Below are 23,027 nucleotides of genomic sequence, written 5' to 3' on the forward strand. Positions count from 1 at the left end.
CTCTTTATGAATGTCCCAATCAATGACACAATCCTTCTTTTAAAAACAAATTCCCTCCAGATATCACGACGCTCTTTGCGCATGTATTACATTCTGGTTATTTTGTATGGCAAAACGCTTTCTACCTACAAAAAGAAGGCACAGCCATGGACTCTCCATTATCCCCCCCCCCCCATTGCTAACTTTTATATGGAACATTTTGAGCAACATGCTCTAGATTCCTCTCCTTTAAAGCCCAAAGTCTGGCTTAGATACATTGATGATTTTTGCGATCTGGTCTCATGGCCACTAGACATTTTCCTTAGCCACCTAAAGAAACAACACAAATGCATACAGTTCACAATTGAGATTGAAAAAACAGAACACACTTCCGTTTCTAGATACACTTGTCACACGTCTTCCTTCTGGCAGTCTTTCCTTCACTATTTACCAGAAACCGACACATACTGACCAATATATACACATAAACTCCTACCACCACCACCACCACCCAAATATTGCTGATAACTTTAAATTCATCTTTAAAGATGAATTTAAAGTTATCAGCAATACTTTTCTAAAAAATGGTTACAGTCAAAACACTATCAACAAAATTCTCTACAACACTTCAATAAAAAACAAAAATAAACCAGACTACAATAAAACTATAACCATTCCTTACATTAAAGGGACATCAGATAAAATAAACAGAATACTACAAAAATACAACCTCAAAGTCACCTTTAAACTTCCTGTAAAATTAAAAAGCTTACTCAACTCATCCAAAGATCCACTCCCTCCTCTGGCCCATCCTTGAGCATACCATATTTATTGCACCTGTAATATACCATATATAGGGGAAACAGGATGCACAATTCCTATCAGACAAAGGAACATAAAGGACACATGAAATATAATAACTATGGTGAAGTTGGCCTTTCTGATCATGCCCTGAACACTTTACACAGAATTGACTGGAAAAGCACCAGTTGTTTACATCACACCAAAACATGGTATGAACGCAAATTTAAAGAAGCCTGTGAAATTCTTATCAACCACCCCAATCTGAACAACAATTTGGTGTTAAGTGGATGACAAAAAATATCAAACAGGAACTGCAGGTGAAAAAGAGGTTATGGAAGAGATATAAGAAGAGGGATGGAGAGCAGATGCATCAAGAATATAAGACTCAGGCCAGGAGAGTGACTAGTATGGTTAGGAAGGCAAAATTGGAATATGAGAAGAGATTGGCTCTAAGAGCCAAAGAAAATCCTAGTTAATTTTTTTAGCTATATGGCCAGTAGGAGGAGAAATGATTGTGGAAGAATGACATTGTGGGATAAAATGGGAATAGAGTGACTGATGCAGAGGACAGCAGAGTTATTCAATGAACACTTTATTGGAGTATTTCATCCTGGAGAAGTAAGTTTTAATACTAGAGTTATAGAGCAGGTTTGAGGTGCAAGAGGAGAATGTGTCTCAAATACTGAGTACCCTGGATGTCAATAAAGCTGTGGGAATGGATGGAATTTTGCCACGGGTTTTAAGGGAATATGCTAAAGAACTGACAGCTCTATTGACCTGGCGTTTCATTGAAAGTCTTGCTATGGGAAAGGTACCCAAGGAATGGAAGGAAGGTAAGATAAGGGCACTAGCAGACGAAGTGTCAAATTATAGACCAGTTTGTGTTTCATCAGTGGTTGTTAAGATCTTGGAGAAATTAATGAGGGACCAATTACAGTGTTGGAGAGATGAGGGTAATGTTATCTGTGAGAATCATGGATGTGATCTTGCTTTAGTAATATGATTGCCTTTTATAATAACATGGCAAGAGCAGTAGATGAGGGAAAGGTACATTCTGACATTTTTTTGGATTTTGCAAAGGTGTTTGTACTGCATGATAAGCTGATATTTAAGTTGCAGCACATGGGTTTAGATGTCAGGTTAGTCAACTGGATTCAGGATTGGCTATCTGAATCCAGTTGACCCACCATACAGAGTTGTGTATGGTGGGGCAATATCAAGGAGGCGGAAGGTTACAAGCAGGGCCCCACATGGACCAGTACTGGAACCTGCATTGTTTAACCTTTATATCAATGACATTGTCAGTAGATTGCAGGGGGATATTTAGTCGTGTGCAGATGATGTGAAGGTAGGAAGGGTTATTAGTAATAGTGTAGATGTGGCAGCCCTGCAGGAGGATTTGAATAAACTGGACAGATGGGCAAAGGAATGGGTGTATCAGTTTAATGCAGCAAAATATAAAGTCTTGAAGTTTGGGATACATGGATGGGAGACAGCATACTCTGTTGGAGGAGCTGTACTGGAGTAGTAGGGGAGACAAGAGATCTGGGGGTGATGATTGATAGGAACCTGAAATTCAGAGAACATATTGAAAAGATGGTGAAGGTAACCCAGAGGATTGCTGCAATACTGAGAAGGATGCTGACCTGCTGAGATAAAAGTGTTGCCATTTTTCCATTGTATAAAGCCTTGATCAGACCACACTTTGACTATTGTTCTCAAATTTGGTCCCCAGGATTTGAAGGAGATAAATTAACTGCGAAAAGGGTATAGAGGCAGATAACAAAGATCAATCAGGACTATACAATGTTGGTTATGAGGATCGGCTGAGGGAATGTGGACTGCAGAGTTTGGTAGACAGAAGAAGGAGAGGTGATATGATTAAGACTTTTAAACTGTTGAGAGGTAGTTACAGGATTGACACTGGGGAGTTCTTTTGTTTGGTGGAACAGGGGAAGGAACAAGGACAAGGGGCCATTCCTGGAAGTTATGAGAGGAAGCTGTGAGCAAGAATGTGAGGAGTGGTTTCTTTGCGTGGAGAGTGGTTGAACTGTGGAATGTATTGCCTGATAGTGGTGAGAGTACAAACGGTCAATGACTGTTATGACAGACTTTGTGTTTTCTAGGATCTTACAACGACTCTTTTGACTGCATGGAGGCCTGAATAATAATAATAAATGATATAGGAAATGACCTGAAAGAAAATATCCAGTTGTTTGCTGATGATGCAAAATTAGGTAGAGTAATAGTTAATCAAGATGATATCGAGCTTGCAGGAAAATTTAAACAGGAAGATTTAAATAGGCTGTCAGTATGGGCAAAAGTTAATTGATGTCAGTTTAATGTCGAAAAATGTCAAGTTATGCATTTTGGGATAAATAGATTACAAGCTGTGTATCACATTGATGGCACTGTACTCCAGGAAATAGAGGAAGCTAGAGATTTAGGGATAGTGGTAGACAGAGAGGTAAAGTTTAGAAAACATTCTGCTAAGGTTGCTGAGGTAGCCCATAAGATTACTTGGCTATTGAAGAACACATTAACAAGTAGAGATAAGGAAGTTGTTATTCCTCTTTATGAGTCCTTGATATGCCCACATCTGGATTACTGTGCTCAAGTCTGGTCCTCTGGTTTCTTGGGGGTGAGGATTCAGAGGCGAGTGACCAAGATAGTGAATGGACTGTGGAATGTTCCTTATGAGGATAGATTGAAGGCGTGTGTATGGCAGAAGTTGGTTGATAGGAGAAAAAGAGGGGATATGATAGAAACATTTAAGTTGCTTAAAGGATTTTATAGGATAGATGCAGGGGAAATGTTTCAGCACTTGGCTAGAGTGACCAGAACAAGGGGGTCATCCATGGAAGTTGAATAAAGGTGTGGTCAGTAGGGATGTGAGGTCTAGATTTTTTGCTTGGAGAGTGGGGAATAAGTGGAATGGGTTGCTAGAGTCAGTTGTGAGTGCTTTTTCTGTTAATGGGTTCAAGAAGAGGTATGACAGATTGTGTGGATAGACTGGGTCTCCCACAATGAGTCTTTGGAGTCCATGGAGGTGCCCATATAATAATAATATGGAGCACACATCCTTTCAGATGTATATATTGCTGTGCATTAATGGCTCAGATGCTTTTGAGCTTTACTGTAGAGTCATCACTGGAAGCTAGACCTAGAAAGATATTGAGGTGAAATTAGTGTTAAAAGTATATATTTTCCATATATAATTCATAAATGATGAGACTTCAATAAAAATTGAAACATGTCTGGGTAGAGACCCTTCCCATAATATACAGCACAATATACATATCAAAAGAAGTGTGTTGCACATTATAGGATACTAAGGTAGTTGATTTGTGAAGATACTTCATGTGCAAACTAACTGCTTACACCTAAGTGAAGACTCATGGGAGCTAGATCCAATGATTAGCTCTTGCTGATGAAACCTCATTGAAGATCAAAATTGGAGTAGTGATCCTTCCCATAAGACTTGGCAATATACACATCTGAAATGGAATGTTAAATTATTTATTAATACAATCAATTTGAATTAATTATCATTTTCAACCCAATGTTTAAATTTCAATTTTATATTTAGTTTCATATAGATTCATTTTTAGCCCAAATGTTTATCAAAACATTTGTTTGGAGTGTATTCTTATAGGATTATGAGACTTGGACTATGACAGAAGATATGAAATAAAAGAGAACAGAGCATTGAAGAAGACAATCATAGGAAGAAATAGAAATTCCTTGGACAAATATGGAAACAATAACGGATGGATGGTAAACATATTAGAAGGGATGTTAGAGAAAAGGAGAAGTGGATAACCAAAATATGCATTATTAGAGGATGTACTTAGATTAAATGGAAGAAGTTATAAGCTATTGAAGAGAAAGAATGAAAATAGGGAGATCTAGAAGGAACTTATCATAATGATAGGGACTCTCCCTTAGAATGACAATGTTATAGTGAGTTTGCAATTACAGTTATTTGCTATAGTACAGATAGTACTTGTTTCCATCCACTCAAATAATCAGGATTGTAGCATACCAATTTTAAATGCTACAGGCTAGATAGTCAATATTATCAAAAAATTTAAGAAATATAACAAGCAAAAATCAAATATTTACATTACCTGTAACTGGTATTCAAGGATAGGCATTTCTTCATTACCAGGTTTACCAAACTGGCGTCTCACAGCAGAGTACCTAACTGCTATTGGAAGACACATCTGCAAATAGGAGACACAGATGCCAACAATTCCAATACGACCCATCGAGAGCATTCCAAATGTCTCCCCACTTCTCTGATTAGCATTCTATAAGAAAATAAAAAAAAAAGATTATGCTTATAGTTAAATATTTTTCTTACCTACCATCACTGCAATTGCTAAATAACTATTAGTTCTGTTTATATGCACTGATTATTTTTCAGTAAGTGACATTAATAATACTATACAATGGAAAAAGAATTTGATTAAGAAACATTTAAAACATCAGTATCCAAACCTGTTGGCTTGCCTAGGCCACATTGAGTGAAAAGGAATTGTCTTGGGAATTAACTATATTATAGTTAATTCCCAATAATGTATATAAGTAACAAAAGTTCCTTTATTTTTAAAAATTTTTTATAATAACATACAAAAAAAAAAAAAAAAAGAGGGCAGCATAGACACAAAACTGGTGAGATATTTGGCCTTGCTTATATGAAACCAATGCGTCAACTTCCTATCTGCAATTTTCCTCCAAATCAATGTGTTACCTGTCAAGACTCTACCATTATCAGATTTATATTTTTATTTTCTAAATCACCTTTGATTGTATCAATCCACCAATATCTTGGTCTTCCACCTGGGTCTTTTTCGAGCCAACTTGACAGAGAACACTTGTTTTGCTAATCTTTCTTTCCCATTCTGTTTAAGTGACCATACCACCTGAGATTAGCAGCACTGCTAAAAATGTTAAGTTCTTTCCTAATATCCTCGTTTTTAATATGATATTGCCACTAATGCCATCTGTTCACACAACTAATCTTTGTCAGACCCTCATATCTGCGGTCTCTAGTCTTTGGTCAAGTGTTTTATTTCTAACCCAGCTCTCAGATCCATAAGTTAAAATTGGTTTGAACACTGTCTTGTATACAGGTAATTTAGTGTTTTGACTAATTTCTCTCTTATTCCATATAAATTTATTCAGTTGACTTCCTACCATACCAGCTTTATTGATTCTGTTGTCTATTTCATTATTTAATTTACCATTTTCACTAAAAATCATGCCTAAGTAGCTGAAATGTTTTATTTACTTGTTCTCAATGCAGTTGATATCTTCAATACTTCTGCCTATTCTCATTGTCTTGTTATTGCTAATTTTCATACCTAATTTATTACAACAGTTATTTAATTAGTCAGGGAATCTTGCAGACTTGTACTAGATTTATTTATTTAAAAGTATAATATTATCTGCATAAAGTAAAGAGCTGACATTAACATCTCCAATTTTGATATTAGGTTTAATACCACTTACCTTCATAATGTGATCCATATAGATAATGAATAACAGAGGGAATAATGTACATCCTTATCTGACACCAGATTTAACATTAAACCACCTTCCTGTACTTCAATTCTAACTGCTGACTTACAACTGAAATAAAGACTATTGCTTGATATAATGCCCCATTGATACCATATAACTGTAGCATATTAAATAGCTTCTCTCTCTTGACACCTTGCCATATGCCTTTTCCAGATCTACAAAAGTTAAAAATACAGATCTTTGTTATATTCCCATGCTTTCTCAACTATTTGTCGTAAAGTGAAGATCTGATCCTGACAGCCTCTATTTGGCCTGAATCCAGCTTGTTCTTCACCAAGCTTTTCTTCCACAATTCTTCTCAACCGTTTCTCAAGTATACTTGCATATATTTTACCAGGAACACTCAGTCGAGAAATACCTCTGTAATTTTCACATTCAGTTTTATTTCCCTTTTTATATATGGTATGAGAGCTCTACTCCAGTCATCTGGAATTCGTCCCTGGGTCCAGGCCTTCTGAACTATGCAGCAGTGCAGCCACTGTACTTTTATACCTCCATACTAGAGCATTTCTTGTTGAATATCATCTACTCCAGTTTTCTACATTTCAGGCTTTTGATGGCCTTTTCTACTTCAAGTATGGATAGGTATTCCTGACTGCATCCCTATTGAGGGTTTTTTTTTTTACTATTGTGCTCTCACTGACTGTTTCAATTAGGAATTTTTTGAAATAATTACACCATACAACAAGGATATCTTTTTCTCCAGTTCATGTCACCTTTATGATCGCTAATTACTTTAACAGACTCTTTCCTCCATTTCTGAGCTTCTTCAACAGCCTCCAGAATATTTTGCCACCTTCCTGATATTTATTTTCTATGTTCTTGCCAAAGTTTTCCCATGACTTTTGTTTAGCTAGTTTTACACAGTGTTTAGCATTCTTGCATTTGTCTCTATATTCTCTAAGAGCACAAGCTGACTTATTTGACAGGAACTTTTGATATGCTTTCTTCTTTTCCTTCACTGCCTCTTTAACTTCCTGTGTCCACCATGGAGTTCTAATTTTTCTATCCTTGCAGACAACCTCACAAAATGCCTCTCTGGCTGAATCAATCTATGTTTTCCTTCAGGATTTATCACTGAATCTCCAAGGTTTGGTTCCTGTTCTCAAGCTCTTTCATTTTTTTTTGAATACTGTTAGTGTATTTTAATCTACGGTTCACATCTGAGAGCTGCTCAACTTTTATTCACTTTAAAACTTTCTTACATGTTCTTCTTTTCAATATGAAATTCAATTTTATCCTGCTCAAGACTAAATAGTGATCACTTCCAATTTCAAATCCTCTGTACACTCTAGTGTCCTGCACTGGCAAGAAAACATCACTATCAACAATAACATAGTCAATGAGACTTTTTTTATTCCTTGCCTCTTCTCTCCATGTGGATTTTTGCACATTTTAATCAGGTTATTACTAACATCACGTTAGTAATAACCAGTCCATGTCCTGAGCAGAAATATAACAGGTATTTACTTTTTTTATAAGCTTTGCTCTTTTCTGTAAATTTTCCCAAAATATTTTTGTATGTTAATATTTTCCCAAAACATTTTTTTCAATTTAGTCAGTTTTCTCTATAGCCTTAAAAAATTCCTCCACTTTTACCATAGTAGAACCTTCTGTTGATCCATATGCACAAATATGTCTGATTGTCCAGTTCTCCATTCTGATGTTTGCCCACATCAATGTACTTGATATTGCCTGCCATTCAACAAGTTTAGCCTCATATTTTGTGTTCAATACTATAGCTACACCTTCTTTTCCCTGACCATCATTGCCTGAATATAACATTTTGTATTTATTGCTCATTAAAATCTCACCGGATTTTGGCTGTTTTCTTTCAGTCACCCCTATTATGTTGATCTTGAACTTATCCAATTCCTTCAGCCAGATCCATTTCTTTGCCATTCAGGCTTCTTATGTTGATAGTACCGATCTTGAACTCTGGTGATGGGTGGGATTTGTTCCAGGAGCTGACTTTTCGGTGTTCACCCTGGTTCCCTGGAGAAAACAACGGGGGGGGGTCTTGTTTAACTGGGAGATGCCCCAGCTGGCATAAAATTCTGTCATGTTGTACCATAATTTTATATTTTGGTTTAAGCCAATAAGAATACAATTTGGTCGGCTAAATCCCAAATTGCCAGCCCATTCTCGTTTGTTCAGTATACAGAGGTCTAACTGGGTGCACCACGAAAAAGTGAGTATCGGACATTAGGTCAGTTCTCTGCATTCCTTTAAAGGCTATGTGGAGATCTCCTCTCAGTTATACAGCTTTGACCTTAAAGCTCACCCCCCCCCCCCGTAGAATATTCTGTGAGGAGAAATTAAAGGTATGTGGGTTGCAGACACTTGGAGGAGAGGGGACACAACAGAAACTTATAAATCACTAAAGAGATTCTGTAAGACTGATACAAAAGAAATTTTTAATACATGCTGAGTAGGGAGAGAACGAGGGATCATCCCCTGTTGTGAAAGAGTATTAGTAAGGGTGTGTATAGTAAATTTTTTACTTTGAGTCACAGATAACTGAAATGAATTGCAGAGGTAGTTGTGAGTGCCCACGGTATGCGAGTTTAAGAAGTATGATAGGTATACATGGAGTCAAGACTCCCACAATGAGTCTTGACTCCATGTAGATACCATGTAATAATAACAAGCATATGTATAAAATGACTGAGTTATGGTTTGTTTGAATTTTTGGCCAAAATTATTAAGGCTGTGACAACAGTGCATTATGTCTGTAAACTGCATGCATTCTGGCTGGTTTGCTTTTATTTTGTGAGATAAAAACACTGCTACCACCTTATAAAGACTGGCTAATTCACCTTCAGTTGAAGATCCCTTATAAAGGTTCTCTGCATCTCCTAGATCTTTTGAACTAAATGGCATTGTTGATACTAACTGAACTACTAAGCCTAAGTTATATGCAGCACACACACACACACTTTAGAGAGTGAGTGAATCGATAGCACGTCTACTTTCCAGAGGCAGTTGATCGTGGACCGAATCACACTTTGGGCATACATATGGCAAACCTTTAAGTCAGTATTTCACAAACTTTGCTGGCTGTAGCCCACTTGGAAAAAGCTTAAAAATTGTGGAGTAGAGAGCATATATATACAATCTTAATATGTTTCAGTAGAAAATTAAGTTGGAGGAAAATTAGGATAGGATTTCTTGATGCATTTCTCAGTGTAATGTGGCACACTGAAATATATAGCATGTGGCAAATTATTTTTTTGCATCTTATTATAGTGAAACTAGGGGCTCTGCCCCCCTGGCGCCTACCCCCCCCATGTTCCGAACTGGTAGGCCAGTTCTCCTTGAATTCTGATGACTTGAATTTCGAAGATTCCAAAGGGGTTCTTCCACCACCCCCCTGCGCCTACAGTGCCTAAGTGTAAGTTATCTTCTGAATTTGTAATTATTATTTGGTCATCGGCAAAGAGGAGAGTGTTTAAGTTAACTGTAGGAGAAAGTTTAATTCCTTGATGTAAATTTTTACTCCATTTTATTATTATTTCATTTAAGTAGATATTAAAAAGAGTTGCTGAGAGGGGACATCCCTGTCGGACCCCTTGATTTATCTCTCTTGTATATGACAGCTCATGATTTAATCTTATTTGTATTTGATTATTTTCATATATACTTGTGATAGCTTTTAGGATTTTATTTGGTATTTGTCTTTCTTTTAATATGTTAAATAATATGTTTCTTTTAACTTTGTCAAATGCTTTTTCAAAGTCAATAAATGCAATATGTGTTTCTAAATTATATTCTCTTCTTTTCTCTATTATTAATTTTAGGCAAAAGGCTGGGTCTATACATGATCGTCCTTTTCTAAATCCATTCTGTACTTCTAAATAAGGTTGTTGGAATATTTTATTAGTTTGTTATTTAAGATTCTTCTATATATTTTGTAACAGGAATTTAGTATACTGATACCTCTATAGTTTTTAGGGTCATCTCTATTACCTTTCTTAAAGATAGGAATCACAACTGCTTTTTTCCATTCTATTGGGGGGATACCAGTTGAGTAAATTTTATTTAAAAATAATAAGAGTCTTTCTTTGAATCTTGTTCCTGCGTATTTATATAGTTCTGAACCTAGCTTATCTTCTCTAGGTGATTTTCTGTTTCTTGTTTCTTTCAGGCTGATTTCTAATTCTTCCTCAGTAATTTCCTTTTCATTTTCGTTAATTGTTTACCAGTTGTCTTTTTTAAAATATTTGTCTGTCCACAGTTCTGTGTAGTAATTTAGAAATTCTTCTGCTAAAATTATGTAGTCATTTTTATTTATTTTATTATATATGTTTTGTAGCTGATTATAAAAATCAATATTATCCTGTTCTCTTCCTTCTTCTGGGGCATATAAACCAATTATTGTTAAATAGCCTCTATCTGTTTTTATTCTAGCTTCTATTATTCTTTCATTCCATAATTTATAATGTTTTAACTGTTTTGAAAAGGAATTATGAATCCAAATCATGACTCCTGCTTGTGCTCTTTGGTCTCTGTCGACTCCACTGTATATCACATTAAAATTTTCAGTTCTCATAGTTCCTTTTAATTTCTTTTTTGTTTCAGTGATTACTGCTATTTTAAAATTTCTTTCATTTAGTAACTGGTCTAATTCTATTTCTTTATATGCTATTCCTCTTACATTCCAGTTTGCTATGTGTGTTATATTTTGTCATTTATATTTTCGTTTTACCTTTTCCATTCCACGGTCGTTTCCCATAGATTCAATCCGATTATCTTTTTTTGTCAGCTTACAAGTAGGATTATATTCTCCATGTCAGGGGACTAGCCTGACAATGGAATAGTTCAGAGGTAGGGCTGCTACCTTAAGGCTTCTGAACTAGCCTTCTTCCAAATTTAAACCCATAGGAGGAATAGGGTATATTGAAGGGGAAAGAGTAGATTACAGAAGAGTTATAGTAAGGTTTATAGAGAGGGCATGGTTGTAAGGCTAGAAATGAAAAGACCCCATGGCCCTCAAGTACTCTAATAGCATAAGGGTCATAAAATAAGAAGAGTTGGCTGATAAGGCCTTATAGGAAAGATTAAAGTAAGTGGATCTTCCTCAAAGTAGAAGAAGGAGAGGATAGATCCAGCTAGGGGTTCATGGGAGTGCTGCTTCACTTACAATCAAGATGATTCCCCATTATGGCTCTGTTGGTCAACGAGTCCTTATTCAGTATATTTGGACCACCCCACCATATATATATATATATATATATATATATATATATATACACACACACACACACACACATACACACACACACACTCACGTGCATGTACACACACACACACATGGTGGGCTCCCCTATCCGCCACCCAGGGGACACGCTATCTAGGGGTTATGGGGTCCGCCGAGAGGGCAGCAGTAGTAGATGATATTCGACCAGAAATGCTGAAGTATGGTGGTATAAAAGTCTTACAGTGGCTGCACTGCATAGTTCAGAAAGCCTGGACAGAGGGACAAATTCCTGATGTTTGGAGTACAGTTCTCATAGTAGCCATATATAAAAAGCGAAATAAAACTGAATGTCAGAATTAGAGAGGTATTTCCCTACTGAGTGTTCCTGGTAAAATATATGCAAGTATACTTGAGAAACGGTTGAGAAGAATTGTGGAAGAAAAGCTTGGTGAAGAACAAGCTGGATTCAGGCCAAATACAGGCTGACAGGATCAGATCTCCACTTTATGACAAATAGTTGAGAAAGCATTGGAATATAACAAAGAGATGTATTTAAGTTTTGTCGATCTGGAAAAGGCATATGGCAAGGTGTCAAAAGAGAGAAACTATTCAATATGCTACAGTTATATGGTATCAATGGGGCATTATATCAAGCAATACTTATTCTTTAATTGAGTAGTAAATCAGCCGTTAGAATTGAAGGAAGTACAGGAAGATGGTTTAATGTTAAATCTGATGTGAGACAAGGATGTACATTATCCCCTCTGTTATTCATTATCTACATGGATCACATTATGAAGAAAAGTGGTATTAAACATGATATCAGAATTGGAGATGTTAATGTCAGCTCTTTGCTTTATGCAGACGATGTTATACTTCTAAATAAATCCGCTACAAGTTTGCAAGATTTTCTGACTAAATTGAATAACTGTTGTAATAGATATGGTATGAAGGACAGCAATAAAAAGAAAAAGACAATGAAAATAGGCAGAATCGTTGAAAGTGTGAACTGCGTTGTGAATGGAGAACCTGTGGAACAAGTAAAACATTTCACCTACTTAGGCACAATTTTTAGTGAAGATGGCAAATTAAATAATGAAATAGACAACAGAATCAATAAAGCTGGTATGGTAGGAAGTCAACTGAAAAATTCATATGGAATAAGAGAGAAATTAGTCGGAACACTAAATTAGCTGTATACAAGACAGTGTTCAAACCAGTTTTAACTTATGCATCTGAGAGCTGGGTCAGAAGTAAAACACTTGACCAAAGACTAGACACTGCATATATGAGAGCAATGAGAAAGATTAGAGGCGTGAACAGATGGCATCAATGGCAATATCATATTAAAAACGAGGATATTAGGAAAGAGCTTGACATTGTCGGCATATACGTTATGGTTACTTAAACGAATGTTAGCAGAGCTAATCTCTGGTGGTATGGTTACTTAAACAGAATGAGCAAGGAAAAATTAGCAAAACAAGTGTTCTCTGCCAGGTGGCAGGAAAACGACCCAGAGGAAGACCAAGATATAGGTGGATTGAAATGGTACAATGTGCCTTAGACGATAGAAATATAAGATCTGATAATGTTAGAGTTTTGACAAGTAACAGACTGATTTGGAGGAAAATTGTAGATAAGAATTAGTAATGATGTAAATTTTTCATGTAGTACTATCATATCCTGTACGCTCCTGGAGGGTACATGTCAGGAATTTGATGATGGTGAATGCATACAAACTAGTAGACTAAACAGTAAGACTAACAAAGGTGACAACCATCGTGTAATTATAGAAGAGACTGATGTTATTTTAAAATATTTCTAATTGTATATTGAACTGTTATGGTTCGTAATGGCATCCCTGGAAATTAAAGAAGAGTGTGGTTAACAAAGGTGTCAGAACAAGGGTTTTTGCCTGGAGGAGGGTGGTGAACGAGTGGAATTCATTGCCTGACTTAGTTGTGAGCTCTTCGTCTGTAAATGAATTCAAGAAGAGATATGACAGATATTGTTTTGCTAGTTTGGTTCTCCCGCAATTAGTCTACTGACTCCATGGAGATACCCATAATAATAATAACTGTTCACTACGTTGTGCATGTTTATGCATTCACGTGTTTGGCTAATGATGGCTAGTATGTAGTCAGACAAGTTGATACTTGGATTAATATTTAGATGTTTATGATCTAATGCCATTTCCAAAGACTCCCAGATTTGTCACCGCAATAGCGTAATAGTTCCGATTTATCCATTAACACTTGATGTTTCATTCGCGAAGAGTCTTGTGCGTCAGCTGAAGACTCTCTTCAGCATACGATGACCAAGTACGGCTTCACTCCAATGGTTGAAGAACATGTCCATTATCTTGGACATGTTCTTCAATATGTTGTACAAATGATTTTTCTGTCTCTCCACAGTAAGATGATCAGCAATCAAACCATAGCCAATAAATGCTCGAATATTGAAGATTAGCTATGTTGAGGTTTTTCTGGATCAGATTAGTGATCTCATCTTGATAAAGGGGATAAATATGACTTTGATTTTATTATTATTATTACGTGACACCTCCATGGAGTCCAAGGATTCATCGAGGTAGGGTACCTACTCTACAACTGTCTCCACAACTCAATCAATCAAATACAAGTACACCAATGGCATCTATTGCCCACCACCATTAGTATTTTCACAGACAATCACAAAGATCCATGCCCACGGCGGGATTCGTACCAGAAGCCTTTTGGCTGGAGAGCGGATACGCTAACCACTCCGCCAACATTTTAAATTTTAAATCCTTTAAGTATTTTCAACTAGTGTGATATATATAACTGCAACCTTTACAAAGAGAATGAGTTGAAAAAAGTTGCATGTTATACTAGATATTGTTATAAATTCAGAATTCACACCATACTGTGGAGTGAATGAATGTGTGTGTGCAAACAGCGATGTAGAAGTCAGATGAATCAAATTATTAACCATTATGGAAACTTTGGCATTTTGGTGGATTTCTCTCTCTTGTTCCACATAAATTTCTACAAATGGCTCCAACCATATCCAATCTTGCTTATTTTGGTATCTAGTAACTTAGATATCTTCATTAAAAATTTTGCCTAAGTTGTTAAAACATATCACCTGTTCTATAAGTTCAGTATGAAAATAATCTTATAATTAAAAACATGACTTATCAACAAACCATTAACAATTTTAAATATCGTTAAAAATAAAAGATTTGAAATGTATATTTTTAAACAAAAACATTCTTACTTTGAGCGAAGAAACATAAGTCCCCTCATGTGTTACTTTTCCAGTTTTGCTAAGCAAACTCTCTCGTGGAATGTGATAATGGTCAAAGATCAGAAACCTAATATTATAAAGTACATTTATACTATTCAATATATTACTAACTGTATGCTATTAATAAGATAATTAATAATATTAATATTATTAATAATTGGATAATATCAATAATTGGTAAGATATTCTGGAGGTTGCTGAAGAAACTTAAAAATGGAGGAAAGAGTGATGTAAAAGGAATTAGAGATGAGAAAGGTGACATGATGACAGGAGAAAAAGATATCCTCCAAGTATGGAGTAATTACTTCGAGAAATTGCTAAATGAAACAAGCAGTGATAGCACAGTTGTAAAAAACACTCGACCGGCATACAGGCAGAAATACATATCAGTACTTGAAGTAGAAAAATCCATTAAAGGCTTGAAATGTGGAAAGGCAGCAGGAGTAGATGATATTCGACCAGAAATGCTGAAGTATGGTGTTATAAAAGTTTTACAGTGGCTGCACTATATAGTTCAGAAAGCCTGGACAGAGGTACAAATTCCTGATGATTGGAGTGGAGCTCTAATAGTACCCATATATAAAAAAGGAAATAAAACTGAATGTGAGAATTAAAGAGGTATTTCCCTAGCGAGTGTTCCTGGCAAGATCTATGCAAGTATACTTGAGAAACGGTTGAGAAGAATTGTGGAAGAAAAGCTTGGTGAAGAACAAGCTGGATTCAGGCCAAATAGAGGCTGTCAGGTTCAGATCTTCACTTTACGACAAATAGTTGAGAAAGCATGGGAATATAACAAAGATCTCTATTTAAGTTTTGTCGATCTGGAAAAGGCATATGACAAGGTACCAAGAGAGAAACTATTCAATACACTACAGTTATATGGTGTCAATGGGGCATTATATCAAGCGATACTTAGTCTTTATTTGAGTTGTAAGTCAGCAGTTAGAATTGAAGGAAGTACATGAAGATGGTTTAATGTTAAATCTGGTGTGAGACAAAGATGTACATTATTCCCTCTGTTATTCATTATCTATATGGATCACATTATGAAGGAAAGTGGTATTAAACATGATATCAGAATTGGAGATGTTAATGTCAGCTCTTGGCTCTATGCAGACGATGTTATACTTCTAAATAAATCTGCTACAAGTTTGCAAAATTACCTTACTAAATTGAATAACTGTTGTAATAGGTATGGTATGAAGGTCAGCAATAAAAAGACAAAGACAATGAAAATAGGTAGAATCGTTGAAAATGTCAACTGTGTTGTGAACGGAGAACCTGTGGAACAAGTAAAACATTTCACCTACTTAGGCACGATTTTTACTGAAGATGGTAAATTAAATATGGATAGACAACATAATCAACAAAGCTGACATGGTAGGAAGTCAACTGAATAAATCCATATGAAATGAGAGAGAAATTAGTCGGAACACTAAATTAGCTATATACAAGACAGTGTTCAAACCAGTTTTAACTTATGGATCTGAGAGCTGGATTAGAAGTAAACCACTTGACCAAAGACTAGAGACTGCAGATATGAGAGTCCTGAGAAAGATTAAAGGTGGTGAACAGATGGCATCAATGTCAATATCATATTAAAAACGAGGATATTAGGAAAGAACTTGACATCGTCAGCATCCAGGAATGCATTAGCAGGGTGGTATGGTCACTTAAACAGAATGGGCGAAGAAAGATTAGCAAAACAAGTGTTCTCTGCCAGGTTAGCAGGAAAACGACCCAGAGGAAGACCAAGAAATAGGTGAATTGATACGGTACAAAGTGCCTTAGAGAATAGAAATATAAGATCTGATAATATTGGAGTCTTGACAAGTAACAGACTGATTTGTAGGAAAATTGTAGATAGGAAGTTATTAATGATGTAAATTTTTCATGTAGTACTATAATCTCCTGTACAAATCAGGAATTTGATGATGATACTATTAATAATTATATCTAATATTTAATTATATCAAATTTTTGGGAATGCATGCATTTGGAATTTTTAAGATAAGAAAGACCTTACAAAATATTAAAAATGATACTTCAGTACTGGCTATGATAACCTAGATGTTCACTAAAACATGGATAAGAAATGTAAGCCATCAATTATCTCCATTATAAGATGTTTTAATCCTTATATGCTTGTTACATTTAAGCAGATTAATCTGCATTCATAACTGTCTGAGAGCAAAAGAACTGAATAAGAAACATGCAGTTCCATACAGTATACAAGGTAACTGTCATTTTAAAAAAACAGAAATATTAGATAGAATAAATGTATACATTTTTTTTATAGTCCTATTATCAATTATAGCTTATTAAAAAACTGACCATTGACAAGTACAGGAAATTGCTCTAATAATCTATTAAACATAAATATTGTATCAGCAAGAATTCAAGATAATTACTTCATGAAACAATTTATAAATCAATCTTAAATATCAGTGTCCTCAAAAGTTTGCTCTTTGTTCATCCATAATCTTAGTTAAAAACCAATTCACAAATGCTTACAGTTCCGACATTTAGAAATTATTCTAAATGTAGTGATATATGTGAAGATTTATGTTTTTACACATGTTGATATGTTTATAATAATTTCTAATATCATCTGCATTATATTTTGAACTGAAGTTTTCCTCCAATTCCAGAATTACTTATTATAGCTTGAAGTAAACATTGGTGAAATTGTTATGAATTAGTTAAAATCTCTGTGTAATGCATAACTAAAGCAACATTAATACTTTAACAGAATAAATGAACCAGGTTTTACTGGTTTTGGAGTTTGATACAACTAATAATCAACTAGTTTTGCCACATTAACTAGTGGCTTCATCTGGGTTTTTGATGAACATACAAAGAAAATTAATAATTTTATTCTTATAATTATGTAAAATAAATAAATAATAAATGAAACATGTTTTACTGGTTTTGGAGTTTGATACAACTAATAATCAACTAGTTTTGCCACATTAACTAGTGGCTTCATCTGGATTTTTGATGAACATACAAAGAAAATTAATAATTTTATTCTTATAATTATGTTTGATATTCAGCCAGTGAAAACATCAAGACAATAAATCTCCATGCCATTTTTTGAAGAGAGAGAGGAAGAAACAAAAAGAACATTGTGAATAAAAGATCATATTCCATGAAGAACAAGAAAATATTTTCAAAGAAGTGAGTCTAATGATAGTTTTAAGACTAGATTACATATACACACTATAATAATGCAATGATAAAACAATAAATTTTAAATGTCAAATTCAACCCAAAGCCCTGCTTTATCATCCCAATCTGAATCAAAACAACTGCTTGTCCTTATCAAAATTCTGGGAAAGTCTCATTTTTATCCAACAACAATAATTTCTCATTAAATTTCCAGTATTTAGACCACGTCTCTAAACATAAAACAGGTTTATTAAAATAAAGAGTACAATCCAACGATTTTTGTAACTCATCAGACTTACATCATCACATGTACAAGACTAGAAAAAATTAATTTCACATAGCAGATGTTATCAGAACTTCAAAACAAGTACATACAAAGTGACCAAAAAGAAAAAAAAAATTGTATTAATTACTGTATACACGTTGGAACAGTTCTAGTTGTTGTCATGCTCAGCAGTATGATGCTTGTCACATCCCAGATCTGTGGTTGTTAGATTTCTGATGAAAGCTCACCAAACTTGGTGTAGGATTAAACCTTGGCTTTTATTTCATTCTGTGTGGATGCAGAGCATTTCTGAGGCTTCTTTATTCTTGTAAAACAATTATGGTCAATATATGGCATTTCTGTTTCTTGCCAAATTACTTGGTGGCCTGTGTTTGTTATGTGAGAGGCTATTTCTGATTTGTGCTGTCTTCTTTTCTCAATGTCTTTTAAGTGTTCAGACATGCATGTCTTTCCAGACCATCCTGTCTGGCCTACACAAGCAAATGCCACAAGACTAGTGAATTTTGTTTCTTTAATTAACACGAAAAACACAAGGGATAAGTGATACTATTTATTTAAGGCCATATATTTCAGCCTGAACATTACAGGCCATTTTCAGTGGCAATACAGTTAATTTCAAAATAGAATGTGAACAATAAATAATTTGAAAAAGAAGAGCTATGTAATGTTATACATAAAACAATGCAATGGTATAACTGAGGAAATATTGCAATATTGATAATTCATTAGTTCTACAAAAAAAATAATAAATAAAAAATTATTGATCTGTGATTAGAATAAAACTTTCCTGTATCTTAAAGAGATGTTGGAAGTTATTCCACTTGGTGATATTATAAATTAAAGATGCCAAGAATTACATCTTGGTTTAATCCTTTATCCAAGTGTAAGCAAACAAAAGTTTGCACGTGAAGTAACATTAGCCTGGATGGTTTGCATGTGAAGACATTAGCCCCTATATACGAGTTGTCCATGACCGAACAGCTCGTATATAGAGGCTAATGACTTCACATCACTTGCCTTAGTATCCCATAATGCAAAGCACATCCTTACAGACAAGTATAATGCTATGTATTATGGGAAGGATCACTACCCAGACTGCTTTCGACCTTTATTGAGGTCTCATCAATGGGAGCCAGACCCAGAAGTGATACTAAGGTTGAAGTAATGCAGAAGTCATATTTCCATATACAAGTAGCCAAAAGGTGTCACACTTTATTACTAAAAAATACCATGGATTAGAGATAGATGTTGAGTTTTCCCACTTTGTTATGCTATAAATTAAAGATGCCAAGAAATTACATTCTTGGTTTAACCCTTTATCCAAGCGTAAGCAAACAAAGTTTGCACGTGATGCAACTTCAGAACTGAGCAACTCGTATATAGAGGATAATGACTTCACATCACTTGCCTTAGTATCCCATAATGCAAAGCACATCCTTACAGACTTCAGAACTGAGCAACTCGTATATAGAGGCTAATGACTTCACATCACTTGCCTTAGTATCCCATAATGCAAAGCACATCCTTACAGACAAGTATAATGCTATGTATTATGGGAAGGATCACTACCCAGACTGCTTTCGACCTTTATTGAGGTCTCATCAATGGGAGCCAGACCCAGAAGTGATACTAAGGTTGAAGTAATGCAGAAGTCATATTTCCATATACAAGTAGCCAAAAGGTGTCACACTTTATTACTAAAAAATACCATGGATTAGAGATAGATGTTGAGCTTTCCCACTTTGTTATGCTATAAATTAAAGATGCCAAGAAATTACATTCTTGGTTTAACCCTTTATCCAAGCGTAAGCAAACAAAGTTTGCACGTGATGCAACTTCAGAACTGAGCAACTCGTATATAGAGGATAATGACTTCACATCACTTGCCTTGGTATCCCATAATGCAAAGCACATATCCTTACGTATCCCATACGTATCCAAATGTATAGAAGAATAACAAACATCAAACACTTTTTTGGTGTCACACAAAAAAGTATACTCTTATTAAACATCAAACTGGGAAGGCTGCTGGAAAAAAAAAAAAAAAAAAAAATTTTGATTTTCACAACCTTGATATGTTTAAACACTCAGCATGTAATAATGTAGTCTAATTGGGTAGATCATATTATCATGTACACCTTTTCATGATGCATCAGAAATACAAAAAGAGGAGGAAAATTACCAAAATGTTATCAATAAAAAGAACTCACCCATTATCCAAACCATTTAAACCCAATTTGGGACCAAGGTCTCCTACAGTTATCCTGGGAAATGGGAGCAATGTTTTTGGGTCACGAACAGGAACTAGGAAAGAATGTAATCCATGACACTGTCCATCAGGTGTGTATAACTGGGCAAATACAACAGCATGAGTGGCTGTTTGTCCTAAATTTCCCACCCATACTTTAGCAGCTTCAATATCAGGAGTGTGCAAGATATATTCCTGTTTTAGAAACAAATTTTTCAAATTAATAAAACTGATATCACAAACAATATTAGTGTATTGCAAATATAAAATGAATGGCCAAATCCTATATATTGTATATATTTTTGTCAAGTTAGATGTAATCAAGATCTTTTTAGTAGTAGATCACTCCTGAATAACTACTAAAGAGATGTACGTGGGCTGTTCGATAAGTAATAAGACTAATTTTACTGTGGCAAAACCACTCATCACAATATTAATTTCTGTGGAATAAAGAAATGTTGCTGTATGTATTAACAAACGAGGTTGATAGATGGCGTATACAGGCTGATGTGCCAGAGTGTCACATGACTAAACGCAAGTGCTCATCGGCGCGCCTACGCGGTGCTACCAGTCTTTGAAATGGAAGCGTCCTTGGAACAGCGTTATGCGATTAAATTTTGTGTGCGTTTGCAAAAATCGGCATCTGACACTTTTAACATGATACGCGAAGCTTTCCACGATGAAGCAATGTCGAGGGCAAGTGTTTTTCGCTGGCATAAAACTTTTAAGGAAGGAAGGCAAAATGTGGAAGATCTTGGACGTGAGGGAAGACCTTCAACGTCCATCACAGAGACAATGATCAACACAGCAGCGATTATCATCAAGCACGTCAAAAGGAAGCATCCATTGCTGAAGAATGGCTTCTTATTGCACCACGATAATGCAAGGTCACATATTGCTGGTTGTGTAGTGGACGTTTTGCAGAAGAACAACACAGATATCCTACCACACCCTCCATACAGTCCTGATCTTGCACCGTGCGATTTCTGGCTGTTTCCTCAGCTCAAGAAACCACTAAGAGGCCGCCATTTCAAAAGCAACAAAGCATGTGTAAAAGCTGTGGAGACGGTTTTGAAAGAACTCTCAAAAAATGGACTCTCACATGTGTTTAAGAAGTGGACGCAACGTTGGGACAAATGCATCACATCTCACAGTAGTTACTTCGAAAAAGACCATGTAAATGATGACGATTAAAGGTAATCTGTTTTCTGTATAAATATAGTCTTATTACTTATTGAACAGCCTACGTAGTTATTTAAAGGAATGAATATATATAAAACTGTTATTAAATTTGCTCTAATTTATTGAAAATTAAAGAAAAAAATTATGTAAAACAAAGTGTTTATAGAGGTCCTTAAATGCTGCAAATGTGTGGGCTTATTACCTACGTACTTTCATGGCCTTCGCGCATCCTGCAACTGATGGTCTGTTTCAGAAGGGCAATGTGCTGCCCCCCCCACAGGGCTGCAACAACCCAGGCATGGCTTGAGGACTACTCATCTGAGTTTGGAACCATCCAGTGGTCACCAAAGTCCCCAGATTTAAAACAGATCAAATCTCTTTGGGATGCTGTAGAGCAAGACATCAGATCCACGTATCTGGGACCGACATCTAAGGTGCAGTTGTGGACAATGCTGAAACAGGCATGGCTGGAATCACCTCCAGCAACCCTCTAGTGGAATCAATGCCTCGGACAGAGTACAGGCTGTTATTTGCATTAGAAGAAGACCAACACAGTATTAAGTAGGTATTTCTAATGTTTTGTCCATTGAGTTACTATACACAGCAGCTATCATACTTGTTTTTGAATTCATTTATGCTGTTTGCACACATAACATTCAATGGCAATCCATTCCAATCATGCACCACTCTACGAGAAAGAAATCTAGATCTCATCCCCTACTTAGCAGCATTCATTCTCAGCTTCCTGGATGCCCTCTAGTCCTTTCCCTGCATAAAATAAAAAAATTAAAATTCCAACTGAAATCCTGTATGACCTTTCAAAAGTTTGTAAGTCTCAATCATATCACCCCTTTCTCTTGTTTGAAGTCTACAAATTCTTCATTTGTCTTCACAATCAGTATTCCACAATCTTTGCTACATAGCCCATAAACTTCAACTTCCTGTCAACTGACACTCCAAGATTCCTCGCCTGATCAGTTTCTTCTAGCATAATCCCCACCAATATAATATGACACTGGATATCTAATCACACCTAAGTGCATGACTTTACATTTACTGACATCCATTTTCCAATTCCCATAATTCCAGCATATACAAATCATTCTGCAAGTACTGCATATCAGTTATATTTCTGATTACCCTACCTATCTTTGCATCATCATCAGCAAATAGCTGTATGTTAATGACATTGGGAAGGATTTGACTGGTGAATAACAGTGGACCAAGGAGTGATCTTTGTGGTACACCACTAGTTACCTTAAATCTTTTCTTACCAAAAG

At 35.5% G+C, this 23,027-nt stretch overlaps 1 protein-coding gene across 2 annotated transcripts in view; it reads right to left on the reverse strand.

Annotated features, from left to right (window-relative positions):
- The window catches only part of LOC150101887 (peroxisomal acyl-coenzyme A oxidase 3-like), a 240,026-nt gene that overhangs the window by 130,177 nt on the left and 86,822 nt on the right, over positions 1 to 23,027 (reverse strand). For both annotated transcript variants that reach the window (XM_090400298.1, XM_090400297.1), the window contains 3 exons: positions 20,528 to 20,760; positions 14,831 to 14,927; positions 4,914 to 5,096 (listed from right to left, as the gene is read on the reverse strand). In XM_090400298.1, the coding sequence (XP_090256424.1) occupies positions 4,914 to 5,096; positions 14,831 to 14,927; positions 20,528 to 20,760 (513 nt within the window). The remainder of the gene's footprint in view (positions 1 to 4,913; positions 5,097 to 14,830; positions 14,928 to 20,527; positions 20,761 to 23,027) is intronic.

This window comes from Typopeltis vanoorti, chromosome 11, assembly GCF_054136105.1.
Source record: "Typopeltis vanoorti isolate ZY-2024b chromosome 11, IOZ_Tvanoo_1.0, whole genome shotgun sequence".
Taxonomy (NCBI): Eukaryota; Metazoa; Arthropoda; class Arachnida; order Uropygi; family Thelyphonidae; genus Typopeltis; species Typopeltis vanoorti.